General features: G+C 43.3%; 1 protein-coding gene and 1 pseudogene across 3 annotated transcripts; both read left to right on the top strand.

Annotated features, from left to right (window-relative positions):
* Positions 1-3,313: 3,313 nt before the first annotated feature.
* Positions 3,314-22,664, top strand: LOC140499283 (voltage-gated hydrogen channel 1-like). 3 transcript variants are annotated; one of them, XM_072600476.1, is made up of 7 exons: positions 3,314-3,416; positions 4,024-4,219; positions 10,373-10,577; positions 13,937-14,041; positions 20,318-20,549; positions 21,954-22,066; positions 22,180-22,664. In XM_072600476.1, exons 3-7 carry the CDS (start codon positions 10,431-10,433, stop codon positions 22,234-22,236), a joined length of 654 nt encoding a protein of 217 aa, XP_072456577.1. In that variant the 5' UTR covers positions 3,314-3,416; positions 4,024-4,219; positions 10,373-10,430; the 3' UTR covers positions 22,237-22,664. The 3 variants fall into 3 exon arrangements, with proteins under 3 accessions (XP_072456577.1, XP_072456579.1, XP_072456578.1); XM_072600478.1 differs by lacking the exon at positions 4,024-4,219 and having other exon boundaries at positions 3,328-3,416; XM_072600477.1 differs by lacking the exons at positions 3,314-3,416; positions 4,024-4,219 and adding an exon at positions 9,800-9,949.
* LOC140499281 (actin, cytoplasmic 1-like) lies at positions 4,640-5,652 on the top strand (annotated as a pseudogene).
* Positions 22,665-26,025: the final 3,361 nt, after the last annotated feature.

Here is a 26,025-nt window from a genome sequence, read left to right as displayed (position 1 = left end):
TCATGGAGAAACTAGAAGGAGGGAGATAATTTGGAACTTAAAAATTTTAAAAACAATTGTTAAACATTTAAAAAATGTTATTGGGAAATATTTAATGAAAGAATTTGAAATAATTTTTAAATGATTACACAAATAATGTTAAAAAATTTTAAAGAAAGATATGTTCACAAAAAAGATCTAATTAAATCTTAGGGGTTCCCTTGACATCTGACTGACCTGGCAGGGATCTCTTACTTCTTTTTGTATTTGTATTTTCCATACCTTCAATGGCCACCATCAGGGATTTGTTTTTACCAACAGAGGGTAAGCTCCCAGAAGACAAGGCACTCTCACTTTTGTTTTTTATATTCCAGGTTTTAGCACAATACCTGGCACATAGTAAGTAATTAACAAGTGCTTGTCTCATGTTCTTGACGCCTGGAGGGTAAATGTGACTTAGGAGAGAAAGAGTCAAGGAGACCTGGGTTCCAGTGCTGCTAGTATTTTTCAGTGTCTAGCACATAGAAAACACCTTCAATCACCTAGAACACTGAAAGGTTTAAGGACTTATCCAGGATCACAGAGCCAGCATGTGTCAGAGGCAAAACTTGAATCCAAATCTTCCAGAGGTCAGCCCTCTGTCCACAATGGCACTGTCTCTGTCTCAGTGACTCTGTCTCTGTCTGTCTTGCTCTCACTCACTCTCTGTTTCTCTTTCTCTGTCTCTTAAAAGAGATAGAACAATTAATCTATCAATATATCTTCCCTGTACTTTGATGTTTCATGGCCTCCCTAGAAGCATTTCATACTGTTTATCCCAGTACCTATACACATGCATGTAAATACATGTGCATAGGTATGTTGAGGTTTAAATTCTGGGACACAAAAAACCATTGGGGTTTCGCGATGTGGTGGAAAGGTCTCAAAGAATTCAGTCAGACCACCTCTAATCCAAGGACAGGCATTTATTGAGATTGATGCCTCTCATGAAGCAGGCTAAGTTCCAAGAGGAACCAGCAACTTCAGAGAAAGCAAGATGGATTCTTATAGGCTGAAGATGTAATAACATGACAGAAATGTACGTAGAATATGGAAATATGATTAATATTAAAAAGACAGCAGAAATTTGTTAAGAGATTAGGTAATGGAGGAGGGCTCCTATTCATGTTCCGTGGTTAAACATTCTGGCCATACTGCCTTCCCACTGGCTAGCTGTTGTGGTCCTGTCTGGTCAAGATAGATAGTTAGGTATTGTGGTGCTGTCTTGGACTAGATGGATGATGCAATTGTGATTGAATACAAGAACACACCTGTTCAAAAATGTGGTAATGGATCAGGGGGCAATGCCTAGGTAGAGGCAATGGCTAGGTTCCCCATGCCTACTGTTTCTGTGAGAACTATGAGTTCATAGACACACTTGTTTTTCTAGTGAGCAGTGAGGCATAAAGAAGTTAGAATACTGAGTATTTGTGTTGGGGGAGGGTTAGTGGCTAGGTAGGGCAGTGGGACCTCTAAAGATGTTAGAATATTGAGACTAGGGACAGCTTTATTAGGATTCCATCAGGTATACATGTGAATATCCACATATGTACATATGTATGTGCATGCCAGTATACACATATACATATACCTTAGGAGTTTTCTATGTTGTATGTGTGGGTTATATTGTGGGGAGGTCCCCTAAACTTGTTTTATTGAGGAAGTCCCCTCCTGAGCAAAAATAATTTGTCACATTCAACCCTAACTAGACTGTCAGGATACCCTTGAGAGTCCAACTAAAAGACAGGCACAAGTGAGTTTGCACCAGACTGTGCAGTTTGGACCCGTGGAGGTAAGCAGACTGTCCTATCATCATAGTATAGCAGTTCCCAAGGAAACTTAGTGCTACCCTTGATATCATGATCACTCATGCTCCCCTCCCCCTTTCTCCACTCTTTCTCCTGCCCTTGGGGAGGGGATAAGTCTTTTTACTCTCCATTATGAATTCCCCTTTTTGTTGTAACCCATACATACTCAAGGCTCTGCTTGTATTAGGGTGCTCTTTGTACTTGATATAAGGAGCTCTGATATATACAAACTTTTCTTTTTTTGATTTCTCTTGGAATAAAATGAGTTACTACTCATGTCTTGTGAAGTAATGACTTTTGGTTAACAATATATGTATATGTACATGCACAGAAGCATACATATGTATGTATATATGCATATATACATTTATATACATATACAGACCCCATTCACGATATATAAATACATGTGTGTACATATGTATATATAAATATGTACTATATAACATATGTATATTATGTAAATATTTAGACAGACAATCAAGGACAGGAGGTGAGAAGCTCTTTTCCTGAACCTGGACTGAGTTGCTTTAATTTTATTTTCTGTACTTTCAGTATATAGAATAGACCAAAGAGCAAAATAGTTTTAAAGTAGAAGCAATATTATTGTCAACATTATACAGACACACACAGTACATATGTGTGTATCTATGAATGTTGTTGTTGTTCAGTCATTCTGTCCTGTCTGAGCCTGCCTCACCAAAGGCTCCATCAAGGACACAATACCCGAGTGGGGCCAGGAGCTGACTTTCCATGGGTAGAAATAAGGAGGCAACTAGAAACATCAAAGGAATAGAGAGGCAGGCGTTTGCCAGGTGGGTGATTCTATTGAAGAGATCGCTCTCCCTCATCCGTAAAATGCCGATGATCATAGCCACTACCTCACAGGGTTGTTGAGAGGATCAGATGAGATAATATTTGTAAAGGGTTTAGCACAAATAGGTGCTTATTTGATATTAACAGTAGGCATTCAAGGTTTGCTTTGTCGGCCATTTACATCGCTCATTTCCGGAATCACAGAGCAGGTTGCACACTTCAGCCCACCTGAGACTCACAACAACCTCGTCTAGTCGGGCTGCGGCTTTGCTCTTCATGCCCATTTTACAGATGAGCAAACTGGCTGAGACACGGCTAGGCTGTGGTCAGGGAGCCCCAAGGTCCGCGTCACTGCCCCCCTCGGAGCCTCGACTCCCCATCTGTGAAATGGGGACAGAGTCCGCCAAGCCGCGAGGTCCCAGATGGTGCGGCCCTGAAGCCTTGGCCAGTGCGGAGCCAAGGAGAGTGAAGCAGGGGAGCGCTGCCCCCAGCCCGGAGGGGGATGGGAGGGGGGCCGCAGGACTACACATCCCAGAGGGCAGCGCGACCCGTCAGGAAGCCCGGCTCTCTTCCTTGGAGTCGGCTAAGCTATAGAATAGACAATAAAATAAAGAGACCACGGGTAACCCGGGTAACCTGGGCCGAACCTGGGTGGGGGCGGGGCCTAAGTCAGCGCGGGGGTGTGACTGAGAGGCAGAAAGGGGAGGGGGCAGGGTCTGCGCCTGGAGCGAGGGCTGACGGATCAGGAGCCCGAGCCTAGGAAAGACGGGAGAGGTAAAAACCGTGAAAAGGGGCAGGGACTGCTTCTTGGCAGAAGTTGGGAGGAACGGGTAGAGAGAACTGCAATTGGTGGAGGCTGTGAGAGAAGGGCGGGGCCTACGTGGCGAAGGAGGAGTATTCGGGGTGGGGCTTAGTCGCCACCTGAGAAGGGAAATTATTAGAGGGCGGGGCTTCCTACTCGAGGGGTGGAGAAAGTGAACGAAACGAGGGGAGATTAACATAAAAGGGGCAGGGTTTACTGGAGGATAGAAGGAAAAGAAGAGGAGGCGAGGGTTATTATTTATTAGCTATAGGAAGGGAGGGAACTGACAGACTGAGGAAGGGGAGTTTGGAGTCTGTAGTACAAACCAGGAGGGAGGAAAGCGAGTGAAAGGAAAGGAGAAAAGGGGCGGAGCTTACTCCAGAGAGACTCTGGACTGGAAGGGGCGGAGGCGGGGCCTGCTCTGGCCTGTAGCTGGAGTGGGGGCGGGGCGAGACTTGGGCCCCGGCCGTTGGCGGTTGGCAGCGGCTCGGGGGCGGGGCGGGAGGATAGGCCGCACTGCCCAAGAGCACCTGAACACAGTAGATCCTAAGATGGCTGTGGCCTCGGATTCCGTCGTAGGGCCGCCAGGTGGCCCGGGCCGTGCTGGGCGGCCTCTCGCAGACCGATCCCCGGGCGGGCGGCGGCGGCGACTACGGGCTGGTGACGGCCGGCTGCGGCTTCGGCAAGGACTTCCGCAAGGGCCTGCTCAAGAAGGGGGTCTGTTACGGGGACGACGCCTGCTTCGTGGCCCGCCACCGCTCCGCCGACGTGCTGGGTGAGTCGGGGCCCCGGCCGTAATCGGCCCGCGCCATCTCCATCCTCCGCGCCGGACCTCCCCCGGGCACGTGCGTGCAGGGCCCCGAAGGGCCGCCCCTCCCCGCCCCATCCCCCGCAAGGTCATCCGGGGACGCGCCCCCCGGTACCGGGACCGCGGCTGGCGCCCCCCCGGCCCCCTAACCCTGACCTGGGGTGGCGAGAGGCCTGGGCCGGGCCGTCGGGGCCACAGGTGCCCGGGGCCTCCTCCGCGCGCACCTGTAACTGTCAGGCTGGGGGGCGCCGGGGGCAGCAGCCAAGGACGGGCAGCGCGCAGGGCGGGGGGCTGGGGAGCTTCGCTGCCTTGGGTCTCTGGTCGTTTCCTCCTCCTGAGCCTTAAAGACCTGGAGCACAGGTAGCTGTGAGCTCTCCCACCCAGCGTGCCCTCACCTCCCCCCTGCCTCCAGGTGCTGCACCACCCTCTCTCTCTATTAAGGGTTTAAACTTGGCACTTCAAAGTTCGCCATGGATGGTGATATTGCTGCTCTCGTTGTTGACAATGGCTCTGGCATGGGCAAAGATGGCTTTGCCGGAGACGATGCCCCTCGAGCCGTCTTCCCCTCCATTGTTGGGCACCCCAGACATCAGGGTGTGATGGTGGGTATGGGCCAGAAAGACAGCTACGTGGGGGATGAGGCTCAGAGCAAGAGAGGTATTCTGACCCTGAAGTACCCCATCGAACATGGTATTGTGGTATTGTCACCAACTGGTGTGACCCACACTGCCCATCTATGAAGGTTATGCCCTTCCCCATGCCATCCTCCGTCTGGATCTGGCTGGCTGTGATCTGACGGACTACCTGACCGAGAGAGGATACAGTTTCACTACCACAGCTGAGAGGGAAATCCTGCGTGACATCAAGGAGAAGCTGTGTTACATTGCCCTAGACTTTGAACAGGAGGTGACTACGGCTGCATCTAGCTCCTCTCTGGAAAAGAGCTATGAGCTCCCTGATGGTCAGGTTATCGCTATTGGCAACGAGAGTTTCCAATGCCCAGAAAGTCTCTTCCAGCCATCTTTCTTAGGTATGGAATCCTGTGGAATCCGCGAAACTACCTTCAACTCAATCATGAAGTGTGATGTTGACATGCGTAAGGATTTGTATGCCAATACCGTATTGTCTGGTAGTACCACCGTGTACCCAGGCATTGTCAACAGGATGCAGAAGGAGATTACAGCCCTAGCTCCCAGCACAATGAAAATCAAGATATTTGCCCCACTTGAACGCAAATACTTTGTCTGGATTGGAGGCTCCATCCTGGCCTCCCTTTCCACCTTCCAGCAGATGTGGATCAGCAAACAGGAGTATGATGACTCTGGGCCCTCCATTGTCCACTGCAAATGCTTCTAAATGGACTGTGTGTTTTTTTGATTTTTTTTTTTTTGTCAAAAGGATGTGACATGATAATTGCTCAAAAAAAGAGATGAGATTGGCATGGCTTTATTTGTTTTTTGTTTTGTTTTGTTTTGTTTTGTTTTTTTGGCACTTGACTAAGGATTTAAAAACTGGAACAGTGAAGGTGATGAGCAGTCTAAGTATGTTGGAGGCAAACATCCCTAAAGTTCTGCAATGCATCTTCAGGATTCTTGATTGTACATTTGTGTTTTTTTTAATAGTCATTCCAAATATTGTATAATGCATTGTTACAGAGAAATTAGCTCTGTAAAATGAGCTAAGGAACAAATCCAGATGGGGAGGGGGAGAGGGGGAAGGCACTAGTATTGCTTTACATGTAAATTAATGTAATCCTTTAAAAAAACTTTTTGTATCTTCCACCTTAATACTTGTTCCTTTTTTTTAAAATTGTCAGCCATATTGAATGGCCCCCTAAATTCCCTCCCTGCCCCTAACATAGATGTGAATGAAGACTTCACAGTCTCCCTGTGACTTTTATGACATTGGTGCCAGTACTTGGGGGAGGGGAGGAGCTTTACCTGTACACTGACTTAAGACCAGTTCAAATAAAAGTGCACGTTAAAGAAAAAAAAAATAAGACCTGGAGCACATCTTTGTGGCGTGAAGGATGCCGTGACTTTGAACTTGGGTTCAGATGTCACTGAGGGTGGCTCCGACTCAGAAGTTGGGAATGGGATCCCTGATGTTTCAGATGCGCTAGAAAAGTTGAGAGTTGGAGACAGGTTTTGGGAACTTTCCACTTACCAATTTTTTAAATTCTCCTTTAACTTGGAGCTGGAACAACTGCTGTCAGCTGATCTGTGAATGGCAGGGGACACTCGATTTCATTAGGGTGTCACTGCTGACCTTTAGTGGAGAAAGACCTTCAGGCATGTGAGGAGTCCCAGAAATCTGATCCCAAGTCAGTTTGTTCCCTGTTCTGTAACCTTTCCATCGGGGCTGTCAGGAGTTCCCTTTTTCCATTGCACTTGTAAGTACTTTCTGCCTTTCCCATCCAGCTTCCGACTGACCTCTCTCCCTTTTCAAGTTGTAGGCATCAGGGCCAAAGGATATTGAAGGGAGAGACGTTACTGTTTGTCTTCTGAATGAATGTACTTTGCACAAGCTCTCCAGTAAGCTTCTAATCTGGTTTTCAAAAAAGTCCTGTGGGGCAGAGCCTTCTATTTAAAATTGTACTGAATAATACCCAGTACTTTCCATACATCATCTCATTCTGTCCATCATCTAATTCAGCCCTCACAACAGCTGAGAGAAGTAGATGTTATCCTCATTTTACACATGGGGGAACTGAGGCTGGGAGCAGTCAAGTAGCTTCTTACCCCTGGTCATACAGCTAATGCTGATATGTTCCACTTTCAAGTTTGCAAAGTATTTTGCATACATTATCTCATTTCAGCTTCATGTTGACCTTATGAATTAGGGGCTGTCAGTGTGATTATCCCCACTGTATAGATGAGGAAACTCAGCCAAAGTGCTTTGCCTGTCCTCATAATAGGAAGTGATTCAAACCCAGGACTCTTCTGGTCATGGTTCTTTCCTCTACATCTTATTACACAGAGAGCAAAGAGAAGAATGGTAAAGGGGGAGGAGATCTCCTTCAGTCAGGGAAAGAAGGAAGGAAACAAGAATTTATTAAAATACCTGGCATATGCTAGGCAAGTCCCAGGTGCTTTACAAATTTCTCCTTGGGCCAGAAGCGCAGGGGATGGGAGTCCCTGTGGTTTCCTCCTTCAACAGTGCTTGAAGGGAACCTGCTTCTCGATTCTGGACTGGAGCCACCCTTAGCCACCTTTCACCTTCACCTCCACTAACCAGCACTTCATCTGTCCTCCTGTTCATGCAGCAGCCACCTGCTCGGCCGCTGTTGCCTCAGCCTCAGCCTCAGCTGCCACCATTACCACTTTGTCCCCATCTCAGGTGGGGCAGAACTATCACCAGGACTCCAAGGCTGCCATCAACCACCAGATCCACCTGGAGCTCTACACCTCCTACGTCTACCTGTCCATGTCTTACTATTTTGACCAAGATGAGGTAGCGTTGAAGAACTTTGCCAAGTACTTCCTACATGAGTCCCATGCATGCTGAGAAGCTGATGAAACTCCAGAACCAGAGTGGTGGCCAGATCTTCCTGTAAGACATCAAGAAACCTGACCAAGATGACTGGGAGTATGGGCTGAATACAAGGAAGTATGCTCTGTACTTGGAAAAAAAATGTCAGTCAGTCATTACTGGAATTGCACAAGCTGACAACCGACAAGAGTGACCCCTATTTATATAATTTCATCGAAACCCACTACTTAGACAAGCAGGTAAAGTCCATCAAACAACTGGGTGATCATGTAACGTGTGAAATGGGGGCCCCCATCCTGGTATGACAGAATATCTTTGACAAGCACCCCCTTGGAGACAGTGACTAGGAGAGCTAAGCCACATGGGGCTTCCCCCACACCTGGGAACTGTGGGAATGACTCCTACTGTCTTTCAGTGCATGCGTATTTTGGTTATCTGACCTTTTCAGTACCAAAAAACTACCACCATTTACATCCCAGTAAATTGACTTGGTACTAATGGAAAAAAAACCCAAAAAACCCCCAAATTTCTCCCTTGATCCTGACAACAATGCTGGGAAGTAGGTGCTATTATCATCATCCCTTTTTTTTTTTGCTGTTAAGGAAACTGAGTCATGTAGAGGATAAGTGACATGCCCAGGGTAGCACAGCCATTAAGTGAGGCTAGATTTGAACTCCTGAGTCCAGGCCAAGTGCTGTATCCACTTCACCACCTAGCTGCATTTGGTAAACAGCACTTACCAAGTGCCAGGCCCTGTACTAGGTGCTATGGGTACAGGTAAATAGGTGCATACAAGGTCTGTACAGAATAGCTGGAAGGAAATCTGGGAAGGGAAGGCTTCCTGGGGATGGGTGCTGAGTTGTATTCTCTAATCAGAACCATAATGCATCTACCATATTGCCTAACAAGCATTGGGTTGTAAACAAGTGCCAGGTGAGATCAGGGATTCTAACAGAGCAGGGGGACTGAGGGAGATCTTAGGTCCGTGGTGCCATTTGAATTGGACTTCACTTGGTGGAGAGGAATTCACCCGAGCAGGAGTGAGAATGAGACTGGTGGGGCATAGGGAACAGTGTGGGCAAAGACAAGGAGGTAGGAAGGTGGGAGAAAGGGCAGAAATTCAAGGGGTCAGGCAGTTTGCCTAAAGAACTGAATTAGCCATCATCTTGGATGATAAATCTCACTCCCAAGCCAGTTTCCTAGGGAGGGGCCCATTCTGTCTACATCCCAGCCCCTTGGTAGACTGGACTGATACTGGGGCCTGTGGAAGAGGTGAAGGTGAACAGTGAGTGTTGGTCCCTGGAGCTCCAGGTCAAAGACTCTTTTGCACCCTGAGACCCCTCAGCCCTCCATTTCCAGAAAATGGGTGTTCTTGAGCATGAAAGTGTTTGTTGCTTGTATGATAGCCAAGAATGAATTGACTGTGGGCATCCAGGACTTGTGGACTGTTTGGAGCAAAAGCTGTTGGTAGTGAAAGTGTTTCTTTTCTTTTGTGAGAAAGAGATAACTGTTTTGTTTCTTCTTTACCCGAAGTGATTTGGCCTGTTAGTCATGCAGTGACTAAAGTGTGCCAGAGAACTTGGTGTTTGACATTCTCCTGCTTTTGGGAAAAGCCAGGCACTGGGGTTTAGAGGTGGGTGTGGTGAGACAGAAGAGCCACTCCCTGCTCCTGGAAAATTGGCATAGCCCACACTTACTCTTGGCTCAAAAAGAACTTAACCAGTACCAACAGGACTTTGTCCCCTTTTGTCCTACTTCCTACCTATAACTAAGCCTGGCTTCTCTTCTACTCCAACTGAGGGTTTTTTAAGGACATCACAGTAGGAGATTATTTACCTTTTTTTTGTCTTGACCCCAACGTATGTAATCACTTGGCTTGCCTGCAACCTTACACACCCACACCACAGGGTAAATTTCACTTCTATAATTCTGCCAAGTAAAAAAATTATAAACGTATGAATTTGAAATCCTTTTTGGTCTGGTGCCTGCTTTGCTTCTTCTCTCTCCCTCTCTCTCTCTCTCTCTCTCTCTCTCTCTCTCTCTTTTTTTTACTAGAATCTGCTCCCTACTATATGACTCATAATTGAAATGCAGCAGAAATCCCTCAGCATACAGCACTAGAACAGTAAAATACAGATTTCCTCTTCCAAAAGGGCCAGCACACCATGCTCTGTAACATCTTACCTTAGAATCATGACTTCAAAGGTAATTTTTATAAAACTCTAAATTGTATCACTTAAACTTGCTTGGAACGCTAGAAAGATCAGGCTAAAAATGTACATAGCTGTTAGGTCAGCTTTTGTGGGTAATTTGGATAGTGACAGTTCAGTTTTTACTGTCTCATTTAAACTGGCAATGCGCTAGGTTTCAGAGCAGTTGTGACTTGGGATGGGGAGTAACCTAAAGTCGAAATAAAGTTTGGTCAGGGAACAAAGACTGTAGTGTCGTCAGACCAAAAGAATGGATGAGGATGTCCAGGAGGGAAGGATGGGGAGCTAGGTTTGTGGCCAGAGGAGCTGATTTCTTACCTGTGTGACTTAACCTCTCTGACTTGCTGAGTCTCAATTTCCTTATTTATGAAATATGAAAAAATTATGAAATTAAACTAGCTGACTTTTAACTTTCCAGGTCTAAATCTACCACAATACCATAATGGGAAAATGAGGAAGAGGATAAGCAGCTGCAGATGTCAGCAGCATCGGTCCCTGAATCTGTTGCCCCTGGAACAAGCAGAAGCACCCTCAGAGTTCGAGGGGAAGTCAAGACCCCTCCAAAGTTTCCCCCAGATTTTAGGACTGTGTGGAGAAAGCGTTTCAAGTCCAGGAGGTTTCAGGTAGGTGCCATTGAGAGCTGGCCCAGTGGGACGGGGCAGGGGAAGGTCCAGATGGGAGAGTCAGGAGGTCTTAGCTACTGAGCCTCAGTGTGTACAAGGTGGAGATAATGAAACCTGCCTCCCTTATCTCTCAAGGCTATTGAAACTGAAAAATCAAATGAGAGCTGTGAATTTTTCAGAAGTTTAGAGCATTCAAAAGTCACCTTAGCCAAATATTTGTATCACAATCATAATAATTATTTAAAAAGAGAAAATAAATGTGCTGCCTGTACTGGCCACTTCCCATTTTCCTCTTTAGAATTAGAATGTCAGAACTGGAAGGGACCTTAAAACAGATTATCAAACCTGGCAGGGGCCTTAGAACCGGGAAAATCAGAGCTGGGAGGAGCTTTAGAACAGGGGAGGTCAGAGTGGGAGGGGCCTTAGAGTCTGAATGAACATCAGGGCCTAAATATCTGAGCTGGGAGGCCCCTGGAATCCTCTGGGTCGGCCCCCACTTTTGACAGATGAGGAAAGGGAGACACTGAAAAGGCCATACTAAATGAGAGCCCTAGATGTGGGCTGAGAAGTTGGACCCAGTCAGCCTACTTGGACAGCTATTTTTGTGACCCTGCTCGCAGGCCCCTTGGCATGCACACTGCTAGAAATAGAAATGAACCTGATTCTGCAGATTTGCAGGTGTCATTTGCACTGTACCTGGGGGTGGGAAGCAGCCTTGTTTCTCTTCTATCACTGTCATTGTTCAGCTCCTACTATGTTTTACCCATCCTGGGGCTCAGAGAGAGATAAAGCTGACCAAAATCCCATTTCCAGTCTGGGATCAGCCCATCCCTCCTGCTGCTGTGACAAGCAGACACTCAGAAGCAGAGAGCCCTTGAGCTCCTACCCTCACTGTCCCCCCTACCTGCCGTACACTATGAAAATGTAGTGTGTGCCTGCAAGGTACTGAGGAGGTGGGAGGTGGGGAACTGGAGGCAGCAAGGACAGCTGCCTTTGTAGAGCTTTGGTGGGGAAGCGGACAGAGAGATGGGTTGGTACCTGAGAGATTCTGGGCACAGAGTGCTGGACCTGGGTTCAAATCCAGCCTCAGACACTTCCTAAATGTGTGGCCCTGAGCAAGTCATTTTGCTTATGTCTGCCTCCGTTTTCTCATCTGTGAGATAGGGATAAAAACAGCCTGGGTTGTTGTGAGGACAATGAGATATTATTTGTAGACTGCGTGGCACTGGCATAGAGAAGAGCTATATAGATACTTCTCTTTTCATCCCCCCTTCCATCCCCCAAACCTCCCACCCCCCAGATAGGTAGGCAGGGTTGAGGGAAGGCTTTTTGAGGACTGGACAGGTGTGAGCAGGCAAAGGAGGAAAAAGCCAGTGGAAACAGACAGATGGAAGATGTTAGAAAGAGAGGGGGTCTTGGAGGGGGATTAGAGAAACTGAGAGAGCATGCAGTCAGGTCAGAGGCTGAGGCTGCAGGAGATCAGAGCAGGACCAGATCAGAATAAAGCAGAGGAACCACAGAAACCTTCCTGGAAAAGTCCCAGAGGCTGAAGGTGGCCCAGCCCAGCAGCTCCCAGACAGGGCAGTGGTGTGGCTCCTTTGTCTATGGGTCCTGAGTCCCCAGGTGGCATCAGCCAGAGAGTGTGCCAGTTCAGAAGCTTTCCTGCCCCAACCTCTTTCTGCTTTAAAATCATCAAGTTAGTGCTCATTAACAAAGACAAAGATGTAAAATCAAGATTGTTTGAAAGCCACCTGTAAATGGAGTCTTATTCACATTGACAAATATCTGTTTCTGTCTCTGTTCCCTTCTCTTTTCCTTTTGTGTAACTTTTCCCCCTTTGGATTGAGTTGTTCTAATTCTTTTTCATCTTCTATCTCCAGCAGCAGCTACATGTTTGTTGATTGACTGTCAATTGCCTTTTTCAAACAAGGCTGTAATCAGTGTGTTCTGACTGAGCTTTCTTCATTCAGCATCATTTCTTGTCTTTCCATATTTTTGGATGGGGGAACAGGAGCCTGTGATTTTACTTGTACAGGGAATTCCCAGGTGGTAAAGTTCTCTCCACTAACACAGTGCTGTATCTGCACTGTAGACTCTTAGAGTCACGCGGGGCACAGAGAGAGTCTTGCCCAGTGTCCCCCTGCAGCCAATGCACATACGAGGCAGGATTTGAACACAGGTCTTCTTGATTCTGAGGCAGATTCCCTAGCTAGGATGCCATGGTATCTCTAAGTCTTTGTATTTTCCATATTTGCCATATCCTGTAGCCCAGGAATATTTCATTATTTTAATACATATGATATCAATTTCATTTGTATTAATGTATTATGTAATAGAAAAGATCTACTGTATTTGAATATGTAATCACTTATATATACACACATACAACTAGAGGGTTTACAAAGAGCTTTGCATACTTTATCTGATTTCAGCCCCATGGTAGCCTTGTGACTTAGGTTCTACAGGATTAATAATGTCCTTTTTACAGAGCAGGAAACAGACACTCCTGGAGTTTTAGTGACTTGCCCATAGTGACTGTCAAAGATGGGCTTAGAATGCAGGTGTCGTCCAGGTTGAACCCCTAGGCCATTCCCAGTTCTTTGAGATTGGAAGTGAAGCAGCTACAAATGCCAGAACAGATAGGTCTGTTTTTTCCTCTTTTACGATACCTTTAGGGTATAGTCCCAGAAGAGGGATCACAGGGCCATGAAGCAGGATCACGTTGGTAATTCTCATTGTGCATTAAAGGGTTACACTCATGCTTCTGAACAAAGTCCATACCAGTTCTTGTTTCCCATCAGTGTGATAGTGTGTCTGTTTTCCCACAGTCCTGCCACCATTGAGCTTTGTCTTTTATTTAGCTGGTTTGGCAGCTGGTGAAAGGTTTAAGAGACCCTCTCTGTTGTTTTAACTCCCATTCTCTCATTAGAAAAGAGTTTAAACTATTTTTTAGGTGCTTATTAGAACAATGTATGGGTTTTTCACTTTTTCTTTTTTTTAGAATAGTCTGTTCATATCTTTTTAGTGTTCCACTAGAAATCACAATAGAGCACCAGGCCTGGAGTCAGAAAGACCTGAGTTCAAATCCTGCCTCAGTGACTTCCTAGTTGTATGACGTTGGTCTGTCACTTCACCCTGATTGCCAGCATTTCTTTTTCTATAACATGGTCTGGAGAAGGAAATAGCAAATGACTGTAGTATCTTTGCCAAGGAAATCGCAAGCAGGGTCACAAAGAGTCAGGAAGGATTGAATAACAACAAATCTTTTAACCTTCAAACTCTTATACATAGGAAAAAATGTCATTTGACTTATTTTCACTGTAAAGAGTAAAACAATTTTCCTCTTCTTCTTCCCATAGTTTCTCATCGTTTGCCTGGTCATCATAGATGCCTTCATGGTGGTAGCTGAGCTCATGTTAGACTTGAACATCATCCACCCAGACAAGGAGAACTATGCTGCCAAGGTGGACCACATGTGACTTATTTGGCTTTTCACTGTTCTCTCTTTTATCTCACTTCATGGCCCCAGTTTTTCCACAGTAGCTCACCCCAAAGAGCATATCCCCCACACATTCTGCTACTTGAATAAGGGTTCATCTCAGAGGCTTTCTTATAAAGGGCAGCCTTGGAGTCCGGAAGCTCTTAGTTCAAATCTAACCTATGATGCTTATTAGCTGTGTGACTATGGACAAGTCATCTAAGGTCTTTGAGCAATCATTTTCCTTAGCTGTGAAATAAGGCCATTACACTGAAGTCCTTTCAGGTCTAAATCTATGATCCTAAGCTCTTGGTGCTCCCAGGCAGCTGTCTGGGCCTTTGAGATGAGTGGTGTGAGTAGAGGGAGTTTCTGACCCAGAACTCTGATCAGTTCCTCACTGATGAAATCACCATTCCTCACCCTCACCCCATACCCTCCAAAAAAGATCTCCAGAGTGTCCAAAACCACTCTGTGAAGTTACAACACCCTGAATAAATCCTGAGGCCCTGTTGTGAAGGTTGACTCAGGAGCAGGAGTAAAGCGGCCCAAGTTTGCAGAGATCATGTCAATGGAGCCCAGGCTTCTCAGCTCCTATTCCAGGGAAACTCTCCACTATATATTCCAGGGAAACTCTCCACTATATATTGTATGCCCTCCCGCCCCCCTCCCTCAGACTCCATCACCAAGGTAGACAGTTAGAACTGGTCCTGTCCACTTTTACATGTGCCTTCTCTTTCCCTTCTCATTGATCTGTCTTTATTGAGATAAAAATGGTCAGTCAGTCAGTCAACAAACAATTAAACACTTACCATGTGATAGGTGCTATACTGAGTGCTGGGTATAGAAGCCAAAGTAAACAAATAACCGAAGAAAAACTCAGAGTCCCTGCCTTCCCAGAGCTCCCATTCTAATGGGAAAGATACAAACCAGTATGTACATTTGAGATGTCTACAGAGCAAAGGGAAGGAAATCTCAGGGGACAAGACACTGGTAGTAGGGAGGGAAGGTGGGAAGGAAGCCTGGGAAGCCAGAAGGCAGAGGGGAGGCAACCAAGCATTCCAGGCTTGAGGGATGGCCAAAGTGAAGGCTTGGAGACAGGAGGAATGTTGTCTGTGAGGAACAGGCAAGGGGCCAGTGTAGCTGCATTGGGGAGTGAATGGAGGGGTATCAGGTGTGAAACGACTGGAAAAGTAAGAAAGACAGCTTATGGGGGCTTTACAAGCCAGATACTCTAGAGCAGAGGAGGGCTATAGTCACATAGTCACATAGTCCCCCCAGCACCTACTGAAATAGACCAGGAGGAAGGTGTTGAGGACCTGCACCACGGTGAGGGCAGTGTCACTTCAGAGAAGGGAGTGTCTTCCCCCCCCCCCCAATTTATTAATTTATTTGTTTTCAGTTTTGAACATTCACTTCCATAAGTTTTAAATTTTCTTCCTCTCCCTTCCCCCTCCCCAAGACGGCATGCAATCTTATATGGTCTCTGCACATACATTCCTATTAAATACATTTACACACCAGTCATGTTGCATGGAATTATAATGAATGGGAGAAACCATGAGAAAAACAAAACAAAACACAGCAAAGCATAACAAAAAAGAAAATAGTCTGCTTCACTCTGCGTTCTGACTCCATGGTTCTTTCTCTGGATGTGGATGGCATTTTGCCCCGAGTCCTTTGGAAGTGTTTTAAGTCATTGTTGCAGAAGTTGCATTGTTGAGAAGAGCTAAGTCTATCAAAATCAGTCCTCACGCACTGTGGCTGTTTCTATGAACAGTGTTCTCTTAGTTCTGATCTCTTCACTCAGCATCAGGTCATATAAGTCTTTCCAGGTTTTTCTGAAGTCTACCTGCTCATCATTTCTTATAGCACAATAGTATTCCATTACATTCATATACCACAATTTGTTCAGCCATTCCCCAATTGATGGGCATCCCCTCGATTTCCATTTCTTGGCCACCACAAAAAGAGCTGCCATAAATATTTTGTGCACATGCATCACTTTCCCATTTTTATGATCTCTCTGGGATACAGCCCTAGAAGTGATATTGCTGGGTCAAAGGGTATGCACGTTTTTGTAGCCCTTTGGGCACAGTTCCAAATTGCCCTTCAGCATGCTTGGATGACCTCACAACTCCACCAACAATTAATTAGTGTTCCAACTCTAGCACGTCTTGTCCAGCATTTATTATTTTTCTTTGTGTCATGTCAGCCGTTCTGATAGCTGTGATGTGGTACCTCAGCTGTTTTGATTTGTATTTTTCTAATCAATAAGTTTAGAGTATTTTTTCATATGATTATAGATACCTTTAATTTCTTCCTCTGAAGACTGCTTGTTCATATCCTTTGACCATTTATCAATTGGGGAATGACTTGTATTCTTGTACATTTGACTTAGTTCTCTATATATTTTAGAAATGAGGCCTTTGTCAGACACTAGTAAAAATTCTTTCCTAGTTTTCTGCTTCCCTTCTAATCTTGGTTTTGTTGTGTTTGTTTGTACAAAACCTTTTCAATTTATGTAATCAAAATTATCCATTTTGCATTTCATAACACTCTCTATTTCTTGTTTGGTCAAAAATTCACAAGGGGGTGTCTTTGAGGGACATTGCAAAGGTAGAAATGACAAGACTTGACAATGGATAGATTGGATGTGCAGGGTGACTGTGAGTTAGGAGTCCAGGACTGCATTGAGTTTTTGGAGTAAATGATTGGAAGCAGGTGGTTCCCTCAGTGAGGAAGAGGGACGGGTTTGGGAGGGCAAAGATAATGAGTTTTGTTTTATATATGGTAAGGTTAAGATGTCTCTGAGGCATCCAATTTGAAATGTCCAAGAGGGAGCTGAGGATTCGTGATTCTGTAGCTCAGTAGAGACTGGGGCTGGCTGTAGAGACCTGGGAATCCTGTGCATAGAGTTGGAAGCTGATGAGCTCACCCAAGAGAGACAACATAGAGTGAAAGGAAAAGCAACTAAGGACACAGCCTAGGGGGACAGGCACAAGTGTGCCATGAGTGAGAAAGCAGCCAGGGAGACTGAAGGAGCTGTCAGCCAGACAAGAGGAAGCAGGAGAGAGCAGTGTCATGAAAACCCAGAGGAGAGAGTATTCAGGAGGAGGTGATCGAAAATGTCACATCCTGCCAAGGAGTCAGGGAGGATCAGGATGGAGAAAAGGCCATTCAGGCAGTTAGGAGATCAGTGGTGATTGTGGAGAGAGCTGTTTCAGTCAAAGGATGAGATCAGAAGCCAGAGGACAGAAGGCTTAGCAGGAGGAGAGGGAGTGGAGGCACAGACTGGAAGTGACTTTCTCAAGATATTCACCTGAGAAAAGGAGGTGAGAGTGAAGGTTTTTTGAGGATGGGGCAAAGATGGGTGTGTTTGCAACAATGGGGAAGCAGACAGTAGATGGAGAGAGGTTGATGCTGAGAGAGAACAGGCATGGTAATTTTGTCAGTCTGGTGGAGGGGATGGGATTGAGACCAATTGTAAGGGGTTGACCCTGGCAAGAAGAAGGGCCACCTTTTTATCTGAGATAGGCAAGAGAAGGAGATAAAAGAGAAAGATACTGAGAAAATTGAGATGAAGAGGAGGGGGGAAGATGGAACTCTCCACTAATAGTTTCATTGGTCTGTTTGTTTTTTTTTCTGATAAAACAGAAGGCATGATCCTAGGATGAGAGTGTATGGTAGGGGTGTAGAGGAAAAACTGAGGAGAGATCAGAATGTCTGGACAAGCCACAGTGGAGGGGGGGTGGTCAGTGAACCAGTTGGAGGGTAATAATGCTTCAATGAGGGCCTGGCTGAAATGAGATAACATTAGTTTGTAGTTGGTCCAGTCAGTAAGATTTTGTGATTTCTTCCTGCTTGTTTCTATCTTTGATCCAATTCCATAATTCTTTCTCTGGATGTGGAAGGCGTTTTGCCTCAAGAATCCACTGGAAATTTTTTAAGTCCATGCATTTCAATGAAGTACTAAGTCTACCGGAAAAATTCCTCACACACTGTGTTTTTTGCTGTGTACAAAGGTGTCCTGATCCTGCTCCTTGCACTCAGCATCAGCTCACATAAGCCTTTCCAGGCTTCTCTGAAGTTTTCCTGTTCATTGTTTCTCATGGAACAGTAGTATTCTGTTACTCATATACCACAACTTGTTGTTCAGCTATTCCCCAACTGATGGGCATCCCCTTGATTTCCAGTTTTTGGCCACTACAAAGAGAGCTGCTATAAATATTTTTGTACATGTGAGACCCTTTCTATGATCTTTTTGGGACAGAGTCCCAGAAGTGATATTGCTGGGTCAAAGGGTATGCACATTCTTGTAGCCCTTTGGGCATAGTTCCAAATTGCTCCAACTCTCCCACATCTTCTCCAACATTTGTCATTTTCCTGCTTTGTCATGTTAAACAATCTGATAGGTGTGATGTGGTACCTCAGAGTTGTTTTGATTTGCATCTCTCTAATCAGTAGTGATTTAGAGCATTTTTTCATGACTATAGATAGCTTTAATTTCTTCCTCTGAGAACTGCCTGTTCATATCCTCTGACAATTTATCAATTGGGGAATGACTTGAATTCTTGTAAATTTGACTCAGTTCTCTATATATTTTAGAAATGTGGCCTTTATCACAGACACTAGTTGTAAAAATTCTTTCCCAGTTTTGTCCTTCCCTCCTAATCTTGCTTGCATTGGGTCTGTTTGTGCAAAAAGTTTTCAATTAAATGTAATCAAAATTATCCATTTTGCATTTCATAGTGTTCTGTATCTCTTGTTTGGTCATAAATTCCTTCATTCTCAATAAATCTGACAAATCATTCCTTGCTCCCTTAATTTGTTCATAGTATCAGACTTGATGCCTAGATCACGTACCCATTTGGACTTTATTCTGGTATATGGTGTCAGGCGTTGTTCTATACCCAGTTTATGCCACACTATTTTCCAATTTTCCCAAGAGTTTTTGTCAAACAATGAGTACTTATCCCAGAAGCTGGGGTCCCTGGGTTTATCAAACTCTAGACTGCTATGGTTATTGACTACTGTGTCATGTGTACCTAACCTGTTCCACTGATCTATCCCTCTGTTTCTTAGTCAGTACCAGGGCTTTTGAAAGTGACTGTATGCCTGTCTTCTGAGACCAGCCTAGCTAATTTCTTTTTTAAAAAATTTCAATGACATCTTTTTTTACATCACAGTTATATCCAAATGTCGCTCATCGCTTTTCTACTTAGCCAATACCACTTATAAGAAAAATAATTTAAAAGAAAAAACTACAAAAACTGCAGTTCAACAAAAGTAACCAACACATCAGTTGTATATAATGTATGCAGCCCATCAAATATAACAGCACATGTACCACACTCATAATCACCCACCTCTACAAAGAAGAGATGAAAGTCAATTTTTTCTATTCTCCGGGTTTTAAGCTTGGTTATTCTACTTAAAGATGCTCAATTTAAGGTTTTTAAAACATTTTTTCCATTTATATTTTTTGACTTTTCTCCCATGCTTAGCACAGTGGCTGGCACATAGTAAGTATTTAGTAAGTGCTTGTTGACTGACTACATTGCTGTAGTCATAGTGTATGTCTTTTACCTTATTTTGCTTCTCTGAACTCTTCAAATTCATCATTTCTTTAGGCATAGTAATTTCCCGTTGCATTTATATAGGGAAACTTGGTTGACAACTCCCCCAACAATGAGTGTCTCAGTCTAGCTAATTTCAGACAGGCTTATCACGAGGTTGATCACAGGATAATGAATTTTTCAGCCATAACAACTCAAAGGGAAGCTACTAAATTGTTTTTTGATAATAATAATTAGCATTTGACACTTTCAGATTGACCAAGCACTTCATATATGTCATCTTGTTTGATTTTCATAACCATGTAAGATAGTTATTCAATCAGTAAACATTTATGAAGCAGCTCCTTTGTACTAAGCACTGTGTTAAACTCTAGAGATTAAAAAAAAAGGCAAAAGACAGGACCTGTCGTCAGGGAGCTTACAATTTAATGGGGGAGACGATAAGCAAGCAAATACGCACAAACAAGTTATACGCAGGATAAATAGAAAATAATTAAGAGAAGGAAGGTACTAGCACTAAGGGGTTTGGGAAAGGCCTCATGGAGAAGATGGGATTCCAGATGGGACTTGAAGGAAGCCAGTGGGAGGAGATGATGATGATGCGGAGGAGGAGGATGAGGAGGATGATGATGATGAAGATGCCCAGAATAGGTATAATTTAACTGTTGGTTTCCTGCCTGTTCTAGGTGTTCCGCTATCTGAGCATCACCTTTGTGACCTTCTTCATGATAGAAATTGCAATCAAATTGTATGTCTTCCACAAGGAATTCTTCTCCCACAAGTTTGAAATTCTGGATGTTGTTGTTGTCATTGTCACTTTTGCCCTAAACATCACCGTTCTGTTCAAAGAGCATGACCTTGAAGCCCTGGGCTTATTGATCCTTCTCCGACTTTGGCGGGTGGCCAGGATTATGAACAGTAAGTCCAAGTAGTGGCAGGTCCTCCTTGAATTGTGATGTAAGCAGGTTACTCTGAAAACTGGACAGAGATGGTAAGGGGGTGCCAAATCTACAGGGCACTGGGCATTTTTGGGTTTCAATCTAACAAACATTTACCAAGTGCCTACTTTATGCCAGGCCTTTCTTGGTTATGGGAACACAAAGACCAAGTAACAAGGAGTTTGTCTTCAAGATGCTCATCTTTCTTATTGATGCCTTTTATTCTTATAACACATTATTATTATAATTATTTTTATGGATAAATACTTTCACCTATATACAAACCTGAAATGAACCCCCCCTTTATAATACTTAAATATAATATAACCAATATAATGCCCTTGTCTGACAATGTATTCAGTGTTCTGCCCCTAGATTTCCCTACCTTATTGCTGAGAAGATATATTTCATTATCAGTTCCAGGACCAAGATTGGTTATTACAGTTAATCAAAGTTCTACTTCCTTTTTCATTCTTTACATTACATTCTTTGAGTCATTGTATCTGTTCATTTCATTTCACTCTGCATTAGTTTATTAAAATCTTCTGGTACTTCTCTGAACTCTTCATATTAGTCTTTCCTTAGCACTCATTAAGAATACATTGTATTGGGTAGGGTGAGAGTGGAGACAAGGTATGTGGTCAACCCTCTCCCCCACATATTTTTTCCATTATGATCTTTTCTGCTCCTACGGAATTAAGCATTCAGATGAGGTGGAAAGATCAAATGTCCTACCATGGATACTCCTACAGCTCCATGTTAGTATTGTAATATGCACTTTGATGGGAAATAGGACTTCCCCTTGTACTTAGATGATAGGAAATTCTAATGATTCATTCTAAGGCTAACGCCTTTGTACTTTGGTGTTTACATGATCTTATTCTCCTGGTCCAGATTCTAATCCTTCCCTGCCTTCTTGTCATGAATGATCCTTATTGATGTCTTTCCATCAGATTGGTCTACTTGCTATTCCCTAGCAGAAGTTTCATCTGGTCAACTCAAAAGCTCAAGCTAGATGCTCTGAGTTTCCATCCCTCTAAGTAGCGATTAATGACTGGAGAAAGTGAAACTCCCAAACAAATACATTGTGTGTTAGCCTATAGTACACATCTGTGAGTCTATGGGGATGGTGGGATTATGGTGAGGTTGCAGGAGATTCAGACACCTTGAATTTATGTCTCAGCTCCATGAGCTGTGCCCTGGATCACAAAAGGCGTGTGCCTTGAATTCTTGGAATTGGTGGTTCATTTTTTAAATGCCCTGTCTCTCTCACAGGGCTGATGAGATGATGTATGGAAAGTACTTTGTAAATCAGAAATTAAGTATAATGGACTCTTTATGTTAATGCCCAACGTCACAATCCAACCCTCTGAATTACTTTTAGGCATAATTCTTTCATCCAAGACACATTCTGAACGACAACTTTCAAGGTTAAAACTAATTAATCATCAGCTGATCACAGAAATCCAGCATCTCGAATTTAGTTGCACTGAGAAGGTAAGACAAATGAGATCCTCAAGAAGATAGATGACTGATGACCTCAACAGTAACTAGACTTATGAACATCAAGGATGTTCAGAATATAAAGTCAATCTTTATTTTTGAAACAGGAACAAGAAATTGAAAGACTTAAAAAATTATTGAGAGATCATGGACTTCTTGAGTAGCTGAACCATGAAGTATTTGCCTAACCACATGAAGAGGAAACGTCTTGTTTGATGGACTGGCCTTGTGTACATGTCTGTGCAGCACCCTGGGTGTCTCCATGATAATTTCTGGAAATGATCTGAAGCCTTCATTTTGTTTGTTCTCAGGTCTGATTATGTCCAGATGTTACAGAGCTTCTCCTAAGAGCTGTCTTTTTATCTTAAGATGACAAGAGTTCTCTTGGTAGCAGATGTTTCATAAGCAACCTTTTCTCATCTTCTAAACTCTAAACTTGTTAGAAAAGGAATGCTAGAGAGGGATGGGTTTGTATAAAATTTAATTTTGACAAATGTACACTTTAATAGTTTCCCATATACTTCAGTGCTGGATTCCCTAGTTGTGGACATTCTGAAAGACACAAGTAATAAAAAAATTATCTTAGACTGGAGGTCATTGTAGGAAGGTCATTTTATTCATGAGCTAATCAGAAAAACCATGTGTCCTGTAGCTTACCACTAAACCCCTGCAGTTTGGACCTTTCCACGGATGTTGCCCAGGAACCCTCTGTAGCAACCAGCTACAAAATGCAGTCTGAATTTAATTATATTTATTTATGCCTGTGTTTGACATTTTCTGGAAACTACCACACAATTAATGTATGTGAGAAGCTGCCTGCTTTCCTTGAGCCCTCCTACTAGATTCTCTTGCTCCAATAGTGATGAACTCCAAAAATCCACCTCCATTCTGTAGCATCTGAGGAATGTTCCTGGGCTGGGCCTGGGATGGCACATAGCAATTAGACTGAAGGCTAGACTGCAATTAATGGGATATTCGAGTGAGGTGCCTTCTTTAGCCTTTGTCTTCTACTTCTAACATTTTTATATGATATTGTGCTATTTTTGCACTTGTTTGCATATGGAAGGAAAAGGAAGGACAGCCTGAATTGAACAACTATTGCTTTTAAAATAATTTTGATATTAAAGCAGTAGAATGAATTAAGGGATTGTATTTCATAGACTGACAGAGACAGAAGAAATTAATCTCAGAAGTTTAGTCCAACCTCTTTAGTTGCCAGAAAAGAAAAATGAGACCCAGGGAGGAGAAGGACTTGCCTAGGACCATAGAGGCAGAGCCAAGGACTAGAAACCAGAACAGGTTTCCTGAGTCCCAGATCACTGTGCCATTCACAACACCACACTATCTCCCCTGCAATCCTGTCCATCCTGTCATGAATTTCAAGGGAGGGCAGGGAGTGTAATAGTAGGACAACTGTTCAAATGTAGTAGTGTTTCTATTTCTTCAGGGCTTTATCCAAAGTCTTTTCTATACAGAAAAGTGAGGCAGGAAGTCAGCTTCTGCCACAATAGACAGACATTTTAATGAAAACAAAAAGCAAAACTATTCTTCAAGAACTGCTCTCCCTACTAAGGGGAGAATGAAGAGGAAGACTGGGGAAAATTTGTTCAAGGAAATATTTAAACAATGGAGGAGACAGTGGGGAAGAGCAGGCTATACTTGAACTTTACTGTCATCAGAACTGGTTTAAGCAGAGAATAATAATACACAAATGAGTATAAAATTCATTTTAACTGAACTGGGAAGTAGGAGGGATAGGGGTTAATGAAAAAGTACAGAAAGAGATAAGAGGAAGGTTAGATTAAGGGATGGGCCAGCTAATCAGTGCACTTTATAGAGCTCTGGACTTGGAATCAGGAAGACTCATATCCTGAGTTCAAATTCAGCCTCAAATACTTAACTAGTTTGGTGACCCTAGGCTAGTCACTTCACCCTGTTTGCCTTAGTTCCTCATATGTAAAATGAGCTGGAAAAAGAAATGGCAAAGCACTCCAGCATCTCTGCCAAGAGTAGCCTAAATAGGGTCACTGAGAGTTGAACACAATTGAAAAATGATTTAACAGAGAAGCAAAACAAACTCTTAGTGAGTGGACAGCGAAAACAAGAGAAGGAAAAGTATAAGAGAATAGGATGAAGAGAAATAATATGGTTAGCACTCTTTTTTTTTTTCCTTTTTTTTTATTTTGTAATGTTTAACAATCACTGCCATACAATTGTGATTTTATCCCCCCCACCTACCCCCTACTCCCCCCCTCCCTCCCCACGACTGCATACGATTCTGTATAGATTCTACATATACTTTCCTATTGAGTATATTTTCACTATAGTCATGCTATGTAGTCAGACTAAGATAAATGAAAGAAATCGTATAACAAATCAGAACATGATACACAAACACATACACATACACAAACATGATCTGCTATAATATGTGAGTGACTTCCATATTTCTCTCTCTGAGTGTGGCAGGCATTTTGCCTTGAGATCCTCCATTGGGATTTTTTTTTTTTTTTTTGGTAAGAAGTTCTTGTGTTATTACAAAAATCTAAGTCTACCAGAAAAAACTCTTGCACACTGTGGTTGTTGCTGTGCATAAAGTTCTCCTGGTTCTGCTCCTTTCACTCAGCATCAGGTCATATAAGTCCTTCCAGGCCTCTCTGAAGTCTTCTTGTTCATCATTTCTTATGGCACAATAGTACTCCATTACATTCATATACCATAATTTATTCAGCCATTCCCCAATTGATGGACATCCCCTTGACTTCCAGTTTTTGGCAACTACATAGAGTGCTGCTATAAATATTTTTGTACATGTGGGACCCTTTCCCATTTTTATGATCTCTTGGGGATATTGCTAGTAGCGATATTGCTGGGTCAAAGGGTATGCACATTTTTGTAGCCCTTTGGGCATAGTTCCAAATTGCTCTCCAGAATGGTTGGATGCGCTCGCAGCTCCACCAACAATGAATTAGTGTTCCAACTTTCCCACATCCTCTCCAGCATTTATCATTTTCTTGTTCTGTCATGTTTGCCAATCTTATAGGTGTGATGTGGTACCTCAGAGTTGTTTTGATTTGCATCTCTCTAACCAATAGTGATTTAGAGCATTTTTTCATATGATTATAGATAGCTTTAATTTCTTCCTCTGAAAATTGCCTGTTCATATCCTTTGACCATTTATCAATTGGGGAATGACTTGTATGATTGTACATTTGGATCAGTTCTCTATATATTCTAGAAATGAGGCCTTTATCCCCGAGCTTAGCTGTAAAAATTCTTTCCCAATTTACTACATCCCTCCGGATTTTGGTTGCATTGGGTTTGGTTGTGCAAAAACTTCTCAGTTTAATGTAATCAAAGTTATCCATTTTGCATTTCATAATGCATTCTATCTCTCCTTTAGTAAAGAATTCTTCCCTTCTCCATAGATCTGATAAATACACTATTCCTTGCTTCTCCAGTTTATTCATGGTATCAATCTTTATACCTAAATCATGTAGCCATTTGGACTTTATTCTTGTGTACGGTGTCAGGTATGGGTCTATGCCTAATTTCCGCCACACTGTTAGGTTAGCACTCTTAACTGTAAATATGAATGGGATGAACTCACCAATAAAATGGAAGAAGATACCAGACTGGATTAGAAACCAGAATCCAGCAATATGTTGTTTACAAGAAACACACTTGAAACATAAAAATACATAAAGAATTAAAATATGAGACTGGAGCAACATTTCTATTATGTTTCAGCTGAAGCAAAAAAGGCAGGGGAAACCATCATGATCTCAGATAAAACAAAAGCAAATTTAAATTTAATTAAAACAGATACAGGGAAACTACATTTTCCTAAGAGGTACCCCAGACAGTGAATTAATATCAGTATTGAACATATATGCTCCAAATAGCATAGCATCTAAATTTTTAAAGGTAAAATTAAATAAGTTTCAAGAAGA

Source organism: Notamacropus eugenii, chromosome 4, assembly GCF_028372415.1.
Source record: "Notamacropus eugenii isolate mMacEug1 chromosome 4, mMacEug1.pri_v2, whole genome shotgun sequence".
Classification (NCBI taxonomy): domain Eukaryota; kingdom Metazoa; phylum Chordata; class Mammalia; order Diprotodontia; family Macropodidae; genus Notamacropus; species Notamacropus eugenii.
Note: the sequence above shows the minus strand (reverse complement) of the source record. Positions and strands in the feature narration are given on the sequence as shown.